The sequence below is a fragment of the Cervus canadensis genome, chromosome 11 (genome assembly GCF_019320065.1).
Source record: "Cervus canadensis isolate Bull #8, Minnesota chromosome 11, ASM1932006v1, whole genome shotgun sequence".
NCBI classification, from domain to species: Eukaryota; Metazoa; Chordata; class Mammalia; order Artiodactyla; family Cervidae; genus Cervus; species Cervus canadensis.
In genome coordinates, this window is record NC_057396.1 from 47,142,604 (window position 1) to 47,163,326 (window position 20,723).

Below are 20,723 nucleotides of genomic sequence, written 5' to 3' on the forward strand. Positions count from 1 at the left end.
ACTGACCAGATGTTTAAGCTTCTGTTGACCAATCCCAGCCTAATGTCCATAACAGGGAAGAGGGATTATCAAGAGATGGCTTATGCTTCCACTCACAGGTCTATTGCCAAAGCTAAGTAAAGCCTCTGCTTGAATGAGAAGCATCAGAGCGGTGGTTGAGCCAGGCTCACTGGGATGAAATACACTCAATACATACATACATACACTCAAACATACAGACCTTTACTCTAACCTTAAGGAAGACAGGAGGCCTTATTTACAGTTGGCTTTGAGAACCACCACAGAAACAGAAACTGATGAAACAGTCTGCTAACTGCACTTCCCAGCATGAAGAGAATCAGGAGTACAGAGGCAAGTATCTTTAACTATGACATTAAATGCCACAGGTTACAGTTCTGGGCACAGGAACTGTTCATCACTGATGTCTGCTTTTCACCACCACCACCCCCACCCCGGCATGAAGGTTGATAGGACTTACTTATCTCCCTCATAAAATTGTTGCTTAAAAAAAAAAAAAATCAGAAGCCACTGCCAAAAGGAGTCTTCCAGTTAATATTATGTGGTAATATTATTACCACAGCCATCAGGCAATAATCACCAAAAATAAAAGTGGAAGGGTAGTGGGGAGATTAGGAAAAGGAGAAGATAGGGAATAGACTTGAAATCTATCCCAAGAAAACCATTTCAACCCAGAGCTTCTTGCTGGTGCTAATGATTCCATTTTTTCTCAAAGGGGCTTTTTTTACCTAATCAATTCTAAGGACTTTACCAAATCTGTCTCAGAGTTGAGGCTTTATGGCAAACCAGATGGTTGAACATGGGTAAAGGAAACTTTCAACTTTTTATAAAGTGATGAGAGAAGCACAAATTAAAAATTAGGATTTGTTATGATAGCTCATGATCAGAACAGCACCTGGCACTCAGTAGGAGTTGAATAAATATTTTCTGACTGAATAACTATAACAGTTATGATAAGCCTTTGTCTCCTTTGCAGGTTCCTATTCACTCTTCTGTCCCAAGTCATGGGTGACACTCAAGGTTGAGTACTCAGCCCTTGTCCCTTTCTCTCTGCATCCATTCTCTATTAGAAAAAAAATAGCTCCAATCTTTACAAACTATCCCAGTGGTTCTCAATCCTGGCTGTACATTTAGGATTATATGGGAAGCATTAAAACTGTATCAATACAAAATTGAAGAAAATATTTGCAACATATATCACAGAAAAATAGCTAATATCCTTAACATGCAAAGAACTTTTAAAAATCAAGAGAAAAACAAAAACCGAAAGTCCTAGAAAAAAATAGGCAAAAGACATGAATAGACAATTGACAAAAGGAGAAAAATGACTCTTAAACATTTGAAATGATGCCCATTTCACTCACAGTAAGAGAATCAAACTAAAACTATACCAAAGTATTCTATTTCACCTATTAGATTGGTAAAAATTCACAAGGTTTGCAATATACAATGTTGGCAAGGCTGTGAGAACACAGCCACTTTCACACAATATAAGTAGAAATGCGAAAGGCACAACTTTTATGGAGGAAAAATTTGCAATACCTAACCAAGGGCATACATTTACCCTTTGACCTAGCAATAGCACTTGTAGAACTTTACTGCAGAGATGCACCTCCCATTATTCCAAAATGTACATGTAAGATGCTATTCACATAGCATCATTTGTAACTACCAAGCACAGGATATATAGCTCATACACACAATGGATTACTATGTAACTACAAAAAATAAGGAAGATCTCTGTGAAATGATTACCGAGTGACTTCTAGAAAATATGAAGTTCAGTTCAGTTGCTCAGTCGTGTCTGACTCTTTACGACCCCGTGAACCACAGCACGCCAGGCCTCCCTGTCCATCACCAACTCCTGGAGTCCACCCAAACCCATGTTCATTGTGTCGGTGATGCCATCCAACCATCTCATCCTCTGTCGTCCCCTTCTCCTCCTGCCCTCAATCTTTCCCAGCATCAGGGTCTTTTCAAATGAGTCAGCTCTCGGCATCAGGTGGCCAAAGTATTGGAGTTTCAGCTTCAACATCAGTCCCTCTAATGAACACCCAGGACTAATCTCCTTTAGGATGGACTGGCTGGATCTCCTTGCAGTCCAACAGACTCTCTCAAGAGTATTCTCCAACACCAAAGTTCAAAAGCATCAATTCGTCTGTGCTCAGCTTTCTTTATAGTCCAACTCTCACATCCATACATGACTACTGGAAAAAATATGGTTAAGTGAAAACAGTCAACTGCAAAGAGCATGTATAATACATTATCTTTTATGTAGGAAAAAGGAGAAATAAGAAAACATATATATATTGGCTTAGACAACAAAACATGGGAAGGATAAACCAGAAAACAATCAAACTTGGTTATCTATTATACAAGGGGTCAGGGCTTACTGAGGAGAGCAGGAAAAGGTTGAAAGCAACACACAGGAGAGAGTTTTACTTCTCTGACTATACCTTTTTGTACTATTTTTAGAAAAAGGTTAATGGTCTACATATTCAAACAACAAAACTAAAACAAGGAAAGGTAGAGATGAAAAACCCTAAAACTGAAAGTGAGTTGAAAAAATTAACCCAACTGCTTTTCAAATTAACAACATAAACACCCTGAAAGGAAGAACACCCACCTAAGTAACCAAGGAACTAGTATTTGACTATACACCCTTAGCCTTGGATGGAGTAGCTGGGCCAGCTATAAACATATTCTGACCCGAACTCTTTTAGTAGTTTGTTTTCTATAGTGGTTTGGCTGAAGAAGGTCTGAAGACTTTTTGGATGTATTATAGGATTAAACAAATGAGTTGTGTATCAGTGCTGTTTGGAGTCAGAATTCTCACTACAGAAGAAGGGACACAGAAATATGAAATATGTAAGGACAAGAAAGAACCCCATAATGATGGACTGGAATGGGAGGTATTGGTGTTCTCAGAACTTCTAAAATAGGTACGAGCATATGCATATAACATGCATATACATAGTAGTGTGTACATGCATATGCGTGTGTGTAATAAGCACACCTAGTACTCATGTTTTGGTCTCCAATACAACTGCCCACTAAAAAAGTCTTAGGACTCTCAGAGAAATGGCTGATTCCAGGGCAATGGCAAGGTGGATATAAGGTAAGATGAAACATCTAGTTACGCAAGAAAATATGGAAATTAAAAAAGAAAAACGATGCAGGTATGGCACTCTGGCCAAATCTGAGATAATTTTAGCACCAATATAACCACTAAGGACAGTAATAAATTATAGAACCTTAAAGCAGTAGTATCTATAAGCACATATAACAGTAAATAAATAAATGAGAGAGAAGGGATTCCTGTTGATCACAGAATGCCAGGTGCTGGTCAATTGTGGAGTAAGCACTGGAGTCGCTCACCCTTTTGAATTTCGTACTGTGTGCAAATTAACTATTCAAAAACAGGAAGAAAAAACATTTATAAAATATCTCTGACAGTGCAGCAGGCAGAATAATGACCTCCAATGATGTCCACGTTCAAATCCCTGGAACCTGAGAATATATAAGTTACTCAGCAAAAGGGAATTAAGGTTTCTCATCAGCTGGATTTGAGATGGAAAGATTACCCTGTATTATCTAGGTGGGCTCAACGTAATCACAAGAGTCCTTACAAGTAAAAGAAAACCGCAGAAGAGTCAGTGTCAGAGTGGTGGAACATGGGAAAGACTTGAGGGACTGTGCTGGCTTGGGGATGGAAGGGGCCAAGATAAGGAATGTCTGAGACAAGGCAGCCTCAAGAAGCTGCAAACGGCAACAAAACAGATTCTCCCTGAGTCTCCAAAAAGGAACACAACTCTGATGACACTTTGATTTTCGTCCAATGAGACCATTTTAGACTTATCCCCAGAACCCTAAGTTACTAAATTTGGGTTGCTTTAAGCTGCTAAGTTTGTGATCATCTGTTTGCAGCAGCAACAGGGAGGCTGCCTAAGGAAAGCTACAGTGGCTGCTTCTGAGGGGGACTAGGGGTGTGGAAAGGAGACTTCCTTTTCACTACACATCCCCTGGTACTGCTTGAAATGTTGATTTTTTCCCCCCGACATTTTTTAAAGTAAAAATCACTGCAGCACTAAACAAGCTAATGACAGACAATCATTTCAGGGACTCTCTACTGGCTTCAGAGTTGAGCACAACTCCTCAGGCTCACCCCAAGGCCCTCCATGCTCCGGCCTTCCCCTACCCACCATCTGACAAGTGGCCAGTTTCCTAAAGGTCTCAAACATGCAAGGCCCATTTCTGCTCCTCCCACACCTGAAAAGCTTCCCTCCTCCCTTTGCTGATCTATTCTGCCTATCCTTCAGGATCTGTCTCCAGGCCCTCTCCTCCATGAAGCCTTCTACAATGCCAACACTGATCTTCCGCCTCCTCACCTCATTTATTATATTCACTGGGTTTTTTTTGTCTCCTGGCCTTTGTTTAATTTAGAGTTCTATTACTTACTGTCATGGTGTTTTCTGTGTGCTGTGTGTTTGGGCCTTTTCACTGAACCAGCGCTCTACAGGGTACAGTCTGAAGGAAGGGCCTCTATCTTTCTTTCTACTCCTGCAATGCCTGGTGCCCATTTATAAATAAACTCAGTCAGCAAACATTCACTGAGCATCTATCATGTGCTAAGGATAGTGCAAGGTGCTGGGGATATAAGTCCTGCAGATCCAGACCCTAACCTGTGTAATGAAGGCAAGATCTATTAATCAGATAACTGAATAGCTATTTGCTGTGGTCAGTGTGATAAAGAAATTATACAGGCTGCTTTAAGAGCAGAGTAACCTTTCTAGGAACCTCTTCTAAGGGATGCTGGTGGTCAGCTGCAGGAAATTAATTAATAGCTGCTGAATAAATGTGAATACTTAGACTCGCAATTAAATCAGGGCAATTATTCATTCAGAATTGCAAAATATGAAAATTAAAAGGAGATTTGAGACTAAAATCCAACTAACTTTATAGGTGGCGAAAATGAAGCCCAGTGAGGAGGAAGGGACTTCCTCAAGGTTCCACTGCAAGGCCAAGTTAGTGTAGGTCACATTAGTGCTGCATAGGGTTCATTACTAAGGGAGTTTCTGAAGGATTCCTGAAGTGGCAAGCTCCTTTCTTTTGCTGCACTTAAAAGAATTCTTCATTTCCAAAATGATGTTCAGGCAGAAGACTGTGGGATCAGTCTACAGAGAGCATTTCTGCTGTGTTCTCTGTGGGACGCTGCTAGGCCTCTGTGTAAAGCAGCAGAGTATGTGAAAGCTAGCTGTGAACTCTTTTTGGGAAGGGAACCTTGGTTCTGACCCATCTGACCCTGGGATGGACCTCTGCTGCTATTTTGCAGGTCCTGACCTCTAGGGACTAAGGTTCTCCTTCTTAAAACCCTGTGCCGCCCTTTCTCTCTGCATTCGACCCAAGAGCACCCTCACTGGATGGGCACAGGTGGGCTGGCAAAGGGCAGCCAACCCTGCCATGGGAAACTGGAATCCTACTCCGATGTTTCCAGGCCCAGTGCAGGTGGAGGAGAACACAGAACAGACCTGGCCCAACAAACGCTGACCTCTCCCTCACCCAAGGGAGCCTTGGCCTCCAGCTGCCACTGCTGGTGATGAGCTCATGCCGGATACCAGCCAGGCTCATCTGAGGACTGCTTGGAGCCGATTAAAGCCTTGATGAAATGCGGGTGCCTGGTGGCAGGTGGCTCTGGAGAGCTGGGGCTCTGGCGCCCAGGCACTCTCATCTCTAACTCAACTAAAGCAGTGACTCCTCTATGTCCACAGATCTGGGATACAGAAACACCCTTCCCTAGAGACAGCTCATCATTCTCCGCCGCCCAGGCCAAAGGCAGAGGACAGGCCTTGGGGTCACTAAGGACCCTCTTTATCCCTGACCTACTATGTGAACTGCCATGACATCAGTACAGAATCCCTCCGTTCCCCACTGTGCCCCTGACTGGACGGCTGTGTCTCTCTGGGTGACTAATGGCTGTCACTCTCCACAGGCTTTCCTCAAGTTAAGTAACCGGTTGACATCTACACTTCAGGTTTCCATGTATATGCCATTTGCTCAGGGAAGACCTCCTTCATCTGCTTCAGACTAGATTAGGCCTCCATTACACTCCTACTACAGTACTTTTCCTTAATACTACTTCTCTCAGTGGTAATTAGCTAGTAATTTTGTGATTATTTGCCTAAATGTCTATACTCTGCCAGACTAAGCTTCATTAAGAATGAGTAGTTTGGGAATTCCCTGGTGGTCCAGTGGCTAGCTAGGATTCCATGCTTTTTCACTGCCAAGGGTGTGGGTTTGATCCCTGGTTGGGGAACTGAGATCCCGCAAGCCGTGTGCCTCAGTCAAAAAAAAAAAAAAAAAAAAAGAATGGGGTATGCTATACTTGTTAAATTAATAACTGGAAATCAATAAAAATACCAGAATGGGTAAGAGAAAGTTTTTCAGGTAAGTTTTTAATAGTATTCTTTAAAAAGAAACTTTTATATCAGAGGGGCCCCTCCTATACACCACATCAGCTATGGGACCAACTAGTCCCAGGCTACAACCAGGCACCATCCAAGCCAATCTTTTCTGGTTTTGAGTGGCATGGAGGATTTTATTACTTTTTTTTAAATAGCTTTACATACCATAAAGTTCACCCATTTAAAGTATACAGTTTAATGGTTTTTTTTTTAAAGTATATTTACAGAGTTGGATAACCATAATCTAATTTTAGAATACTTTTATCATCCCCCAAAGAAACCTGGCACCCATTAGAAGTCACTCTCCATCCCTCCACAGAAAACTGCTGGCATGGAGGGTTTTCAGCTCTATATCCAAAACATCCAGAAGAAAACTTTAGCATCCAGTAATCTGATATGATTTCTTCATCATACAGATGAAAAAACTGATTACACAGAGAGGCTGTGATCTGCTGGAGGTCCTCCTGGGATGAGACGGTAGCAGAGCTGGGCCAGACCATGGTCCCCAGTTCCTGCATCCTAATGGCAGCACTTTGATCTCTCTACCATGTAATGTGTCTGTGTATCCCAAACTGCTTACCTCACTGGACTTTAAGCAACTTGAGGGCAGAGGCTATATTCAGCTCATCTGCCTTCCCCTCTTGCCCAGGAGTACCATTAGAGGAATGATGTTTGAAGTGCAGCCCACACACTGGTGCTGGTCTGTGAACTTTGTTACCAGTCATCGATGAGATAAGCACAGTAAGTATAAATAAGTGTCCAGAAACTTTTATGCCTACTTAGGAGTAATTTTGTCTGTTGAACCTGATGACAAATTTGGGCCTGTATTTTGTAGGCCCTTTAAAATATAATTTTTCAAAAATTTTTTCAAAAAATAAAACCTGCAGAAGATAGGTTTTTCAGATAAGTTTGAGCATCATTGCAACCCCTCCCCAGCTCTCTTCTGCTTCTCCTTTCTCCCGTTTCCTTGAATCTCTTGCCCTGGCTCCTATTCTTATGTGCTCACACCTGAAATGTAGGCTCTCTCAGTTGTGTTCTTGGGCCTCTTTAGCTCTACAACTCTTCATGGACAACTCAGCTTCCACCACCCTCAAGAGACTGACAACTCAAATCTTCATATTCAACCTACAGTCCTTTCTCTCCTGAGCTTCAGACTCATTTGTCCAACTGCCCACTACACATCTCTTCAAGAGTGTCCCACAGGTCCCCCAGCTGGTCAACAGATATTTATTACTCACCTACCATATGCCAGCTATGAGGTTTTTTCCCTAAGAACCGTGAATATGGCAGTAAAATAAAGAGACAAGGTCTCTGTGATTATAAGGCTTTCATCCTAGTATGGGGGAGAGGCCGATGATAAACATACAAACAAACATGATCAATTCAGGGACTGATAAGTACCACAAAGAATATAAAATAAGGTAATATGATGCAAAGTGACTGGAGGAGTTATTTTACTAGGGTGGCCAAGAAGGTCTCTGAGGAAGGGAATTTGAGTTGAGACCTGAATTCCCAAGGGGAGAGTGTTCCCATCACTGGGAGAGATTGGTACAGAGACCCCGAGATGGGAAGGAGCTCAGTGTGGCTGAGGGATGAAAGAAGGCCTGTGTCACTGGAGAAGAGTGAACACCGTGGGTGAGGAAGTGACTAGACATGAGGTCACAGAAGGCAGGAAGGGTCTAGACTACATAGAGCCTTGCAGGCTCTGGTAAGAAATCTGAATTTTATTCTGGTTTCACTGGTATGCCAACAAAAGATTTTAAATAGCAGAAAGAAAGGGTTTACGTTTTAAAAAGATTCTCCTGGCAGTTACGTGGAAGATGGATTCAGGGAGACAAAAGTGGAAATTGTGAGACTAGTTAGGAAACTGTGGTGATTATCCAGGAGAACTAGATCGTCCTGCACTGGGACTAGAGTTACAGCAATGGGAATGGCAGAAAGGGGATGGCTCCAGATGTACGTTAGAGGCACAGGTGACAAGACTGACTGAAGAACTTGACAGGTAGTGTAAATGGGAAAGAGAATTCAAGCATGACTCTAAAATTTGTGGCCTGAAAACTAGATAGATAATCGTATCATTTACTGAGATGGGGAAGACTTGGGAAATACCAATTTGGGGGGATAAATAGAAGCATATTTTGGCCACGGTGACACTGAGACTGAGGAAGGAACTGGAGCCAGGCAAGTGAATTCAGGGGTTAGCAATAATTTTTTTTGGAGGACTTTTAACCATGAAGGGATGCAGAGAAATGAGGCAGCAGATGGAGGTAGATATGGGGGTCAAGGAAGTTTTTAGTTTGCTTTGTTGTTTAAGATGGGTGATATTAAGGCATGTTTTCATGCGATGGGAACGAGCCAGCAGAATGGAGAAAATAGACAGTGGAGGAAAGATGGGATCACTAGAGGAGCAAAAGTAATTGAGAAAGCAAGTGGAAATGGGAGCCTGGGCCAAAAGCAGAGCTGAAATTAGGAATGTCTCCCATTGCAGAGGTAGGACGGCAGCGTACGGGAGTATAGAGGCAGGCAGGCTGGTGAAGTGACGGTGGAATGATAAGGTGGTCCTCTTACGACTGCAATACATTTTCTCTATGAAGTGTGAGGTGAGATCATTAGTTTGGGAGTCAGGGAAGGAGACTGCTGGAGGTCTGAGGAGGAAAAAGGTATATAAAAGTTGTCTCAGTCCAGAACAAGACTGTGATTTTACACAAGAAGTACAGTGGGGTGGTTGGCAGTATTGAGTGTCTGAAATTCATGAACATAAATGTAGAGTGAGTCCAGTTAGCATGGTTGTATGATTTTTTTTTTTCCTGAAGCAATATTCAGCTCTTCAGATACAAAATGAAGTAAAAAGAAATTGGGTTTAAGTAGAGTTTAGTGTTTCATCAAGTTGAGTACAAAGAAGGAAGGAAGCAAGTGAATAGTTAGAACACTGGACCGTGGAATCTGAAAGTGGGAGGGAGGGAGGAGGAAAATGTTCAAAGCAGAACTAGTCATTCCTCTGTACCTCAATTCCACCCATATCTCCTTCTAGTATTCCTTACCTCAGCACAGGCACATACCATCTACTGGCCATCTGGTCCAGAATCTGGACCAATCTTGACCGCTCCTCTTCTCTCACCATCTGATCCAACTGATGCTACTCCTAAATCTTTCTGGGATCAGTCCTCCTCTCCCACTGCAACTGCCTTGCTTTAGGTCCCACCTAGACGATTAAAACAGCTTAAAAAAAAAAAAAACTCTATTTATTTGATTGTGCCAGGTACCGGCATGGGTGATCTTTAGCTATGGCATGTGAACACTTAGTTGCAACATGTGGGCTCCAGTTCCCCGGCCAGAGATGGAACCTGGGCCCCCTGCATTGGGAGCATGGAGTCTTACACACTGGATCACCGAAGAAGTCCCTAATACAGCTTTCAAATGAAATAACTGTCCTTTCTTCAACCCTGCTCCTCCTAATCAAATTCTTCCCCTATTTTTCTCTAAACTTTCTTTCAGGTCTAATGTATAAAGTATACGTATACATGTAATGTATACATCTTTGTATACAGTATACGTATACATGTAATGTATACATCTTTGTATACAGATGTACAAAAAGTGCATAAGGATACAGGTCAAAGAATTTCCCCAAGGAGGATATATAACCAGTATCTAGATAAAGAGGCAGAACATTAAGCACTTCTGAAGTCCCTGTGTGTCCTTCCCCAGTCACTATCTGCCCTCTTGAGGGTAACTGCCATCTTGACTTCTTACACTGGGTGGTTTGTCTATTTTGAATCTTTCCATTGGAGGAAAAGTTCTATTTCCTTAGCAGATCTTTATTACAGGCCTTCATTACTGGCTCTTGCTTTCCATTCTTCAATCCACACCCTATAAATTCAGCTCTTCTGAATTCAGCTCTACCTGTAGTGTACTGAATAAAGTATGCTGCTTCCTACTTCATACCTCTGAACACGCTGGTCCCTCTGCCTTTCTCCCTCATCCACCTGGTAAACTCACACTTATCCTTTAAGACTTCATGTAAACGCCACCTCCTATACCATGCTCTCCCTGCTCTCTTCAGAGAGCAGGTCTTTTCTTTGTGCTCCACTAGCACCTTCTATACATCTCCATTAATACACCAGATGGCAATTTTTGGCTAAAATGTCTGATTTCCTCACTGACCTATGAGCTCCTTAAGGGCAAAGACCATGTCCGGACCATCTTTACTTCCCAGGTGCTGAGGGTGAGGCCTATGACAGGAGAATTACTCAGTTAAGTGTTTGAAAAATGAATGAGAAGACTCGTCCAGGGAGCTGGAAGGGGTCCTTGGAATCAGCTACCCTAATCTCTCTATTTTACTATGGAGGAGAAAGGACTTGCCTAAAGGAGAGAGGGTTTGCTGGTGCCAGAGCCAGAACATCTGATCTTCAGCCCAGGGCTCATTCCCCTTCCCTGTATTGCTGGCAAGAATCAGAGGATGACATTTCCAGAGAGCACAGCCTGAGGCAAAACCAATCCCTTCCACATCTGGCAGCATAGCCAGATGGGCAGACACTGAAGTAGAACAAGAAACAGAGCTTTAAGTTTTTAGCCCTGACAACAAACTAACAGGCTGTTAAAGGGAAGATACCAGTACTGGAAAGGTTCCTTGCCTCAGGCAGTGATGGTGGGAATTTAAGGACAGCTGGTTAACACTAACAACTGAGCCCTATACTTGGACAGAAGGACAAGGAAGAGCCAAGAAAGTAAGTAGGAAAGAGGCTAAGGGAAGCACTGGCGAAGGTATTATTAGGTGTCAGAAAGCCCAGCATTTCTGAGATGATGCACACTGGTGGCTGAAAAGGCAGGGGAGGGGCACTGTGACTAAGACAGCTTCACATGTGAAGCTCTAAAAAGTCAGATATATTACGACACTAAAGCAAGTGGGCCGGGAATCAAAGACACTACATCTCCAGTGGTATCCAATCTACAATGGCTTTGGAAGTTCCAGCGCATCCAAGTAGGTATTGAACTACAGGCGGGGCACTGTGGCAAAGAAGGCAGGGAAAGTAACACACAGTCTTTGTCCTCAATCAACCTTAGTGCAACAGAGGGGGGCTGGACCCAAATCCCAGGGAACAGGGAAGACCTTAGGAGGGAGGTGGCATGAGAGCTGGGGACTGGCTGGTAGAAAGCATTCTGCTAAGCTGAGAAACAAAGTCTTGAAGGGAAATGAGAGGCAGAAAGACCTGCACGGGTAAAGGCACTAAGGTGGGAACATGGAACAGACATTATTACAGTGTAACTGGAGCTGTTAGGGCAGCAGTGAGGAAAAAAAGCTAAGTGAGGGTCAGACTAGAACAATTGTAAACCCAGGTTAACAAATTAGGACGGGTAGGATTCCCTTTAAAAAAAAATATGTAAATGCTGGGTGTTTTGAAGTTAGTAACACATTATATGCAGAGTGCCTACTCTGTGGAACCTACACATGCCCAATCCTGACAAAACCTTAGAGGGTAGGTGGCACACTCGCCTTCCAGATGATGAAAGAGAACTTCAGAGCGGTCACAGCTTCATGTGTCACAGAGCGGACACATGGCTATTAAGTGGCAGGGTTGGATTCAGATCCTGACTCCACAGTTTGTGCTCCTTCCTTACAGCCTTTCTCATCTGGGGTTTCTCCTCTGAACCACAACTGGGAAATTATTTGAGTAATGATTTTTTCAATTCTCTCAGGAATAGCACATAACTTGTACCACTTCAGATGGGAGAGAAATTAATAACCCTGTGTGTAACGGATGCCTGAGAGCATTAGAGTTTAATTTTCCAGAGGAACTCTGGATGAGAAAGGCTGCATGGTAAGAGATACATTTTAGGAAAATGGATCTATGAAAAGTGGGATCACATTCCTGGGAGGAAAAAGCTGTAAAAGCACCTTAACGGCCTTGGAACCACAGGGATGAGTCAGCTCCAGGGGCTTGAGGAAGGAGGCTCCCCACCTTCTCAAATTACTCATCTTTTCAGCAGTCCTGCCTTTCCTTCCTTTTTCCTGTATGCAGCAGTCAAGTGCTGAAGCAGGCCTTTCTGCTCCTAAGACAGCGACCCAGGAAGAAGCAGCATTTTTCGAGAGGAAAACCACAGAAGTCAGTGGATCCACTTTTCTGTGGAGGCTGGGAGTAGAAAGCTGGCACTGGACTCAGAACTCTTGCACACAAATCTGTCTGGCAAACTCTCACTGCCCTCCCCGACAAGGCTGAAGCAAGCCATCCTCTGGGAAGCCTTTTGTAACTGACCCTACCTCCCTGCTCACCAGGCAGAAGCAGGTATTTCCTCCTTGGTCTCCCCAGAGCCCTTTGTCCAGAACCCTGCTGGGGCACTCGCCTGCTGTCACTTCCTGTTTCCATATCTGTCTCCTCCACCAGTCTGTGCCTCTCTCAGGACAGTTTGCCAGATCCACCTTAGGATGCCCTGAGGTCAAAGATGACAACTGGCTTACCCAGAGTCACACTACAGAGCTAAGATTTACACCCAAGTCTGTCTGATCCCCAATTTTGTGTTCTTCTCACTATGTTATGGGGCCTCCTGAAGATGAAGTGGCCTTTCTGTGCTAAGCACCCATCCCAACAGTGAAGTGTTCAGAGGCAGCACTGTCAGAGCAGACCAGACCACCTGGAGAGGCTTCCTTAGAGGATCTAGCTGAGAAGAGAGGGAACATGATGGTGTTTTGGGCAGGGTGGAGAAGCTGTAGGCAGAAAGAGAATTAAGAAGTCATTAGAGTGTTTGCTTTGGCAGCACATATACTAAAATTGGAACGATATAGAGAAGATTAGCATGGACCCTGCGCAAGGATGACATTCAAATTCGTGAAGCGTTCCATAAAAAAAAAAAAAAAAAAGAAGTCATTAGATACGAGTACAGATTTCATGGTGAAGGAATGGGATTATAGCTGCCAGGGTGAACATTTGATTTCTTTACACAATCATGGAGAACCTATCTTTACTTGGGACCTTTACAGACGTCATCATTAATCCTCATGCCCACTAATCCCTGTGATACTTCCCAGATGTTATTTATTTATTTGGCTGCGGTGGGTCTTCATTGCTGCATGCAGGCTTTCTCTAATTGTGGTGGGCGGGGGCTACTCTTTGTTGAAGCGTGGTGGCTTCTCACTGCAATGGCTTCTCTCATAGAGCATGGGCTCCAGGCGTGTGGGCTTCAGTAGTTGCAGTTCAGGGGCTCTAGAGTGCTGGTTAAGCAGTTGTGGTGCATGGGCTTAGTTGCTCCACAGTACATGGGATGTTCCTGATCCAGGGATCAAACCCATGTCCCCTGCATTGCAAGGCGGATTCTTAACCACTGGACCACCAGGGAAGCCTCTCCCAGCTGTTACTTTACAGACAAGAAAACTGAGGCTTAGAGAGATAAGGTAATATGTCCAAGCCAACAGAGCTAGTAGGTGGGGGAGCTGGGATTCAAACCCAGGCTGGCCTGACTCTAAAGCCCTTTTTATTACTCCATGCTGCCTCTTAAGGGGTCAGAGAACCTCCCACATTACCAGGCTGCTGCTGCAGCAGCCTGGACCTCCCCCAGCTCTCATGTGGGGACGCTGATCAGAGGGCAAGTGCGGCTGCCCCTTCTAGCTCCAACCCTCTAAGATCTGGGGGCCCTAAATCCTTGTGGACTAAGCAATTTTAAGGACAAGAGTTGTGTGTGGCTCCCACGAGCACAGGCTGGCCCCCTGTCTAGGCCTGCTTTGGGTCTCACAGAGAAAGTCTCTGAGGTGCTGCAGCAAAGCCATTGGCAAATATACGCTGAAAAAGCTGGACGGGCAGGAAGTCAGGGCCTGCCCTCCCTGAAACCTTTTGGAGGTCAGCTGAGGTCAGAAACTTTGGAAATGTTACTGGCAAGAGCCCCTAGGACAAGGGAACAGGATCCTGCCTCTCGGTTGGCTGGTCACACACACAAGCAGACCAAGAGAGGTCAAGGGGGGAGGGGGGTCAGAAGTTGGCAAGCCTGCAGGCCCTGAGGGACAGCCACTTGTTCAGGTCAGAAAGGGAGAAATCAGTGGGTTAATAGTTTTGGCCCTTGAGGCTGGGAGGCTAGGGCAGGGGGTGTAAATGGATTCTGGGTAAAAAGGCAGGTGGGTGAAGTGTAAAGGTGGGGGCTAAGGGCATCTGTTGCAAGTCAACAAGCAGGAACCGTGCCCCTGGAACGGCTCAAATGGCCAGCCTTGGCCTGGGGGGTAAGGGTGGGGATGTTTCATAAAAGGCCCATGCGTCTTCATTTTAAAGGTGTTCGATCTGCAAGGCTGGGGAGAGGGACTCTTTGTAGAATGAGTTCCTTGTCCATTTAGGGGCTGATGGGAAGTGGGGAATGTAAACCACTGGACAATAGCTGGGGGTATTGATTGATTTAAGGCATAGCAGAGAGAAGCCCCATAGTGAACGCTCTAATTCTTAGCTACAAATGTTTCTCGTTGGAGAGCTTTCCAAAGGACAAAGTGAGTAGTATGTTGCTTGGGGATGTTAGCATGTTGCATGGGGATGTTTTCTAAGTCTCTGCTCCTGTAAACAGTGAGTCTTGCTCCAAAAGCACCAGTCATCCTAGATGCTGTCGCCATATCCGTGAGCAGTGCTGCCCCTTGCAGTGTTCATTCCCAGACCAAGGCGCACACTGGCTGCGCTGGGGCAGGTCCCTTGTAGGCTGGGGCTATGGGCCGGGCCTGGGTCTTAAGTCAGTGTGACTGTGGCGGATGGAAGGTGGTAGGACTTGAGGGTTAGTGGGAAACCCTTCCAGTCGAATCACAAACACTAGAAGATGATATGGGGACACTGGGCTAGGGAGGCAAAGATTCTGGGGCTGAAAGTACTTTCTTTGAAGACAGGGTTTTGAAACAGTGATTGACTACAGAGGACAGCTGGCAGAAGATACAGAGAAGAAAATCACACCTATTTAAAAGAATCTACTTAAACCAGTCACAGCAGAATTAAAATGGAATGGGCTCCCAGGGAAGAAGGAGGGTTCCCTCAGTCTCTGAGAGAATCCAAAGACCAGCCAGCTGACTGCTGGAGAGGTTTCTGCCAGGGGGAGAGAGGGCGGGCAATCAGGTAAACTGGAGGACTTCCGAGGATCCTTCCAGCTCCCAGGTTCTATGAAGAATGACCACTGACAAGGAATGCCTTGGTGTCCAGGCCCAAGAGAGGGTCCCTAAACCTCCAAGAAGTGCAGTGAGGGCATAAACAGGAAGTCAGTGCCATAGTGCCATACCAACTCAGGGGCCTGGGCACCATGCATCCTGGCAGGATGCTTTCCTCACTCTCCCAGGGAAAGGCTGGAGTGAGATAAGGGCAAGTGACTGCCTGGGAGGCCTCTGGCAGGTACCAGAGCTGGACAGGACCAGACCAGCCTGAGTATGGGGATGGTATGTATTATAACTCCAATACATCAGTGCTCTCCAAAAGAAGGGTAGTGAAACATTTGACAAAGATTTATTGAGTGTTTACTGTGTGTCAGGTACTATGTCAGGTGCTAGAATGAATCAGCCATAGTTCTTGCCCTCAGGGAGCTCAGAGTCAAGTTAGGGAGAAGGTTACTGAACACACACAAAAAATTCAAGATTGCAACAAGTGCAACCATGGAAAAAGAATAGGGTGCAATGAACCAGAGTAACGGAAGAGGCCTGATTTAGACTAGGGTGGGGGTGGGATCAAGATGGATGTCTTTTGAGTCTGGGGTTAGTAGAGATTTGAAGGCTCTCCCCGCTTAGTCCACCAGTCCTGCTCTGGAGGACACAGGGTAGAAGAGAGGATACTTTTGGGGGACGAAACAAACAAAACTCAGAGCATGAACGTTCAGGCAGGATGGCATGGTACACCACACAACCACAGGCAAAGAACACACTCCAGCCACATGAGGGCAAATCCCGCATGCACATGGCCACTATCACGGAGTATAGGCACCTTAGAGGCTTTCCAGCTCTGGGAGGGCAACAAGGCTTTGGGGAAGCTCGGCATTTCTGGAGGAGAGAGGCAGCTAAGTCCACACTTCCTGCCGACCAAGCCCTCCGCCCCACTCACCCATGCTCTCACCTCCATCAAGCAGCTCCTTAACAGTCCGGTAGTCATCAGCGAGGACAGCATAGTGCAGGGCTGTGCAACCCTTGAAGCTGGCGCGGTTGTTCAGCCGGTTGTTGAAGTCATCCTCTCGGGTGACCAGGACTAGGGGGACAGCAACACAAACCCTTTAATCAGCAACAAATGTCAAGAGCCACCAATCTCACTTTCTTCCTCTTGGCATTTTTATTCCCTCATTCACTCATCTACTTCCTTACTAAACAAATAATGGCACCTACTATGTGCCTGGCCATCTGTGCTGGGAAAGAGGAAGTAAAACAGAGCCCGGTTAATTCCACAAAGGTTTACTGACATCTATTATGTGCTAGGATTCGTTGGGGGACATAGAAATGAATCAGATATGGTCCCTGACCTAACCTGACAAAGGAGGCAGACAATAAACTGATGTTTACAGTATTGCCTGAGATAAACGCTATTATATAACAGGATGATATAAAAAGCCAGAAGGGAGCTTAGCTCAATTTGGGCATGAAGAAAGGATCTCAAAAGATGAGAGTCTTGAAGGGTGAAGAAAAGCAGGCAACGGCAAGACAGAGGACAAGTCAGGAGGCAGACAGAGGCTGTTCTTAGCATAACAGTAACATACCTCCTCTGTGCTCTGAAGATGTTTACAATCTAATATTTAATATTTTGTAAAGGATTTTTAAATTTATAAAAGCCATTAAGAATTTGAAACTACAGGAAAGTACAAAGGAGAAAAAGCATGATTACCTCAGCAACTTGAGAAATGGCATTTAATATTCTGGTATATGTCCTCTGATATCTATACTGATATCGATGTGGACATTGGTAGGTAGAAGATACCTGCATATATATCCTACATGTATATCTTACAAATTTGGAATTTACTATATTGCAATTTTGTAATCTGCTTTTTTTCCCTTAATAAATGTACTGTGAGCATTTTTTGAAGGCAGAAGGAACAAGTATTGCATGTGTCAAAGAACCAAAACCCCTAGGCTCACTCAAGCGCTATTATCAGTGACTCTATCTCTCTCTCTAAATTGATACAAAAGAACCTAAGATCAGTTGCATCACTTTACAGGACCCTCTGGGTTAGTGATCACACATGTCCCTGTTCATCGGGGTAGTCATGACTTATGCTTGTTGTCCTCAACAGTCCCAGTATGGACAATACTTGGGAGGCTATCTAAACTCTGGGGCCTTTCCTTGGGAACTAAGACCCTACAGAACAATACCTATCCTGCGAAGGTGACGGGGTTTCTTTCTGCCTCATGTAGAAATTATCAGAGTACTTGCCTTATGTTCCCTCCTGAGCTTAGTTCACTGGAGGTGGAATTTGGGTCCTACCTACTTGTACCTGCTCCTCCCTGAATCCACGGCACAGGGCCTGCAGAGGGCAGGCTCCTCCTACCTCCTACTGGATAAAGGCATATAATTCAGTCAAGAGAGAACCTTGCCTGTGTAGCCAAAAGCACCAGACAATTTTTAAGCCATTCTTTTCCAAGATGTCTTGGAATGGAGTTTATGCATTTCCTCTTCCTACAAAACTGAACTTCCTATTGAAAAGTCACTCAAAGCCAGAAGACTGTCATGCTTCTTCCTAAACCTAACAGAGATTTCACCTAGATCACTTCATGGCAAATAGATGGGAAAAAATGGAAACACTGACAGACTATTTTCTTGGGTTCCAAAATCACTGCAGATGGTAACCACAGCCATGAAATTAAAAGACGCTTGCTCCTTGGAAGAAAGTCGATGACAAACCTAAACAGCGTATTAAAAAGCAGAGACATTACTTCACCAACAAAGGCCCATCTAGTTAAAGCTATGATTTTTCCAGTAGTCATGTGTGGATATGAGAGTTGGACCATAAAGAAGGCTGAGTGCCGAAGAACTGATGCTTTTGAACCGTGGTGTTAGAGAAGACTCCTCAGAATCTTTTGCACTGCAAAGAGATCAAACCAGTCAATCCTAAAGGAAATCAATCCTGAATATTCATTGGAAGGACTGATGCTGAAGCTCCAATACTTTGCCCACCTGATGCAAAGAGCCGACTCATTAGAAAAGGCACTGATGCTGGGGAAAATCGAAGGCAGGAGGAGATGGGGATGACAGAGGATGAGATGGTTGGATGGCATCACCAATTCAATGGACAGGAGTTTGAGCAAGCTCCAGGAGATGGTGAAGGACAGAGAAACCTGGCATGCTGCAGTCCATGGGGTCGCAAAGAGTTGGAACACAAATGAACAACTGAACAACAACTGACCTTCTCTGCTCTTTGGCTGACATACTTCACACAATCTATTTAATTCCCCTAACTACTTTATATAGTGCTTGTTGTTTAGCTGCTCAGTCATGTCTGACTCCTTATGACCCCATGGACTGTAGCCCGCCAGGCTCCTCTGTCCATGGGATTCTCCAGAGAAGAATACTGGAGTGGGTTGCCATTTTCTTCTCCAGGGGATCTTCCCAACCCGGGGATCGAACCTGGGTCTCCCGCATTGCAGGTAGATTCTTTACTGACTGAGCCACCAGAGAAGCAGGCATTATAATTCTTGTTTTATAGATGAGAAAGCTAAAGCACAGAGGTCATACAGCTAATAAGTGGTTGCATGAGGATTAGAGCCCAGATCTAATCTGAGTCCTTATGCTATTTCCCCATCACATTATGCTTTCACCCTCATTTTGCAAATGAAGGAATCAGAGCCCAGATGTTCTGGTCCTAGCCTTGGCTTCCACTCTCTCTTTTTTCCCTGCTCAAGTGAAGGTGCCAGCATACTCTCTATGGAACCTGCCCTAACAGAGATCGGCCTGAGGTTTGTAAATAACACCCAGATAAGATGGCTTAGGTGGTAGTATTTCAAATGTTTGGTCAAAGTGAAGTTGCTGGAGTGTGTAACTGGAGAACAGGTCACACTTCCTTATGGTCTGGTGAATCAGTGGTCCATCAGCTCTTCTGCACCAGTCAGAGGCTATCCCAACTGATGACCCCCACCCCTGGAGTGTTACCTGACCTTTCTTGGAGCAAGGTAAACAGGAAGAAGGCCTCTGATTAGCTAATATGTATGTCCAATGTGCAATGGTATCTGCATGTTTCTCATGCAGGACCTAACTCAGAGATTAACTCAAACTTTTAGTTGAGAACAGTCTTATCAAATCATGGTAAGGGATTTTGTTTCCAGCCTACTGCAGATTAGAAGAAGCAAACTAGAAGGCTGGGAAGAATGTTTCAGAATCAAGTATGCGGATTACAGTCCAGAGCTCACCAGGCAGGGAGGTAAAATAACAGTACAACAAAAACCTGAAAGAGGAAGCCACAGAATATAGTGCCTCAAGTGCCAGTAGGGCACCTGGTGTCCTGAATTGCCACACAGGACATTAACTGCTAGATACAATGGACAAACATCAGCATAGCGGCAGTGTCACAGCCCAGCTAATAAGGAATGTCCATGAAGAGAGCCCCTGCTCCCCTCTGAGGTCTCATCTCTCACCATCCCCTTCCTAATGCTCTTTCGAGCCTCTGAGCTCTTGCAAATACTATTCCACTGCCTGGAACATTTCCCTCTCTCTCATGCCTTCAGCTGACTAACTTCAATTCACTTCTAGGCCTCTGATTAAAAGTCACTTCCTCCAGTGATTCTTGCTAAGTTTGAGGTAGTTATTCCTCCCAAGAGCTTCCCTAGCACTTCAGGCATCTCCCAATTACAATTTATATTACCCATTCCATTGCAATCATCTGATTACCTGACTATGTTACCCACCAGGTCAAAAGCACAAACAGGAAAGGAAGTGTGACTGTCTTTCCCACAGTTGTACCCCCAGTGTCTGGCCATAAATATATGCTTGACAAATACTTGTTGAATCAGCAAATGCATACATAATACATAATTAAGGCCCTACTATTACCTTGTTTTGGAATAATAACACCGCCAACAGTATTTAATGGAGGAAGGAGAGTGTAGCTGTTAAATAAGTAAGCTCTGGAATCGGGAGGAGAGGGAGATGGGAGCGGGGATCGGGATGGGGAATACATGTAACTCCATGGCTGATTCATGTCAATGTATGACAAAACCCACTGCAACGTTGTGAAGTAATTAGCCTCCAACTAATAAAAATAAATGGAAAAAAAAAAGTAAAAAAAATTAAAAAAAAAAAAAGCAAATATTCCATCCATGTTATACATGAA

The 20,723-nt window shown here is 44.5% G+C and overlaps 1 protein-coding gene and 1 non-coding gene across 3 annotated transcripts in view; one reads left to right on the forward strand and one right to left on the reverse strand.

Annotated features, from left to right (window-relative positions):
• The window catches only part of CLPB (caseinolytic mitochondrial matrix peptidase chaperone subunit B), a 152,811-nt gene that overhangs the window by 61,618 nt on the left and 70,470 nt on the right, over positions 1–20,723 (reverse strand). For both annotated transcript variants that reach the window (XM_043480973.1, XM_043480974.1), the window contains one exon: positions 16,529–16,657. In XM_043480973.1, the coding sequence (XP_043336908.1) occupies positions 16,529–16,657 (129 nt within the window). The remainder of the gene's footprint in view (positions 1–16,528; positions 16,658–20,723) is intronic.
• Positions 13,217–13,323, forward strand: LOC122450648. The gene has a single exon (XR_006272154.1). It is a non-coding gene; the product is annotated as a U6 spliceosomal RNA (small nuclear RNA).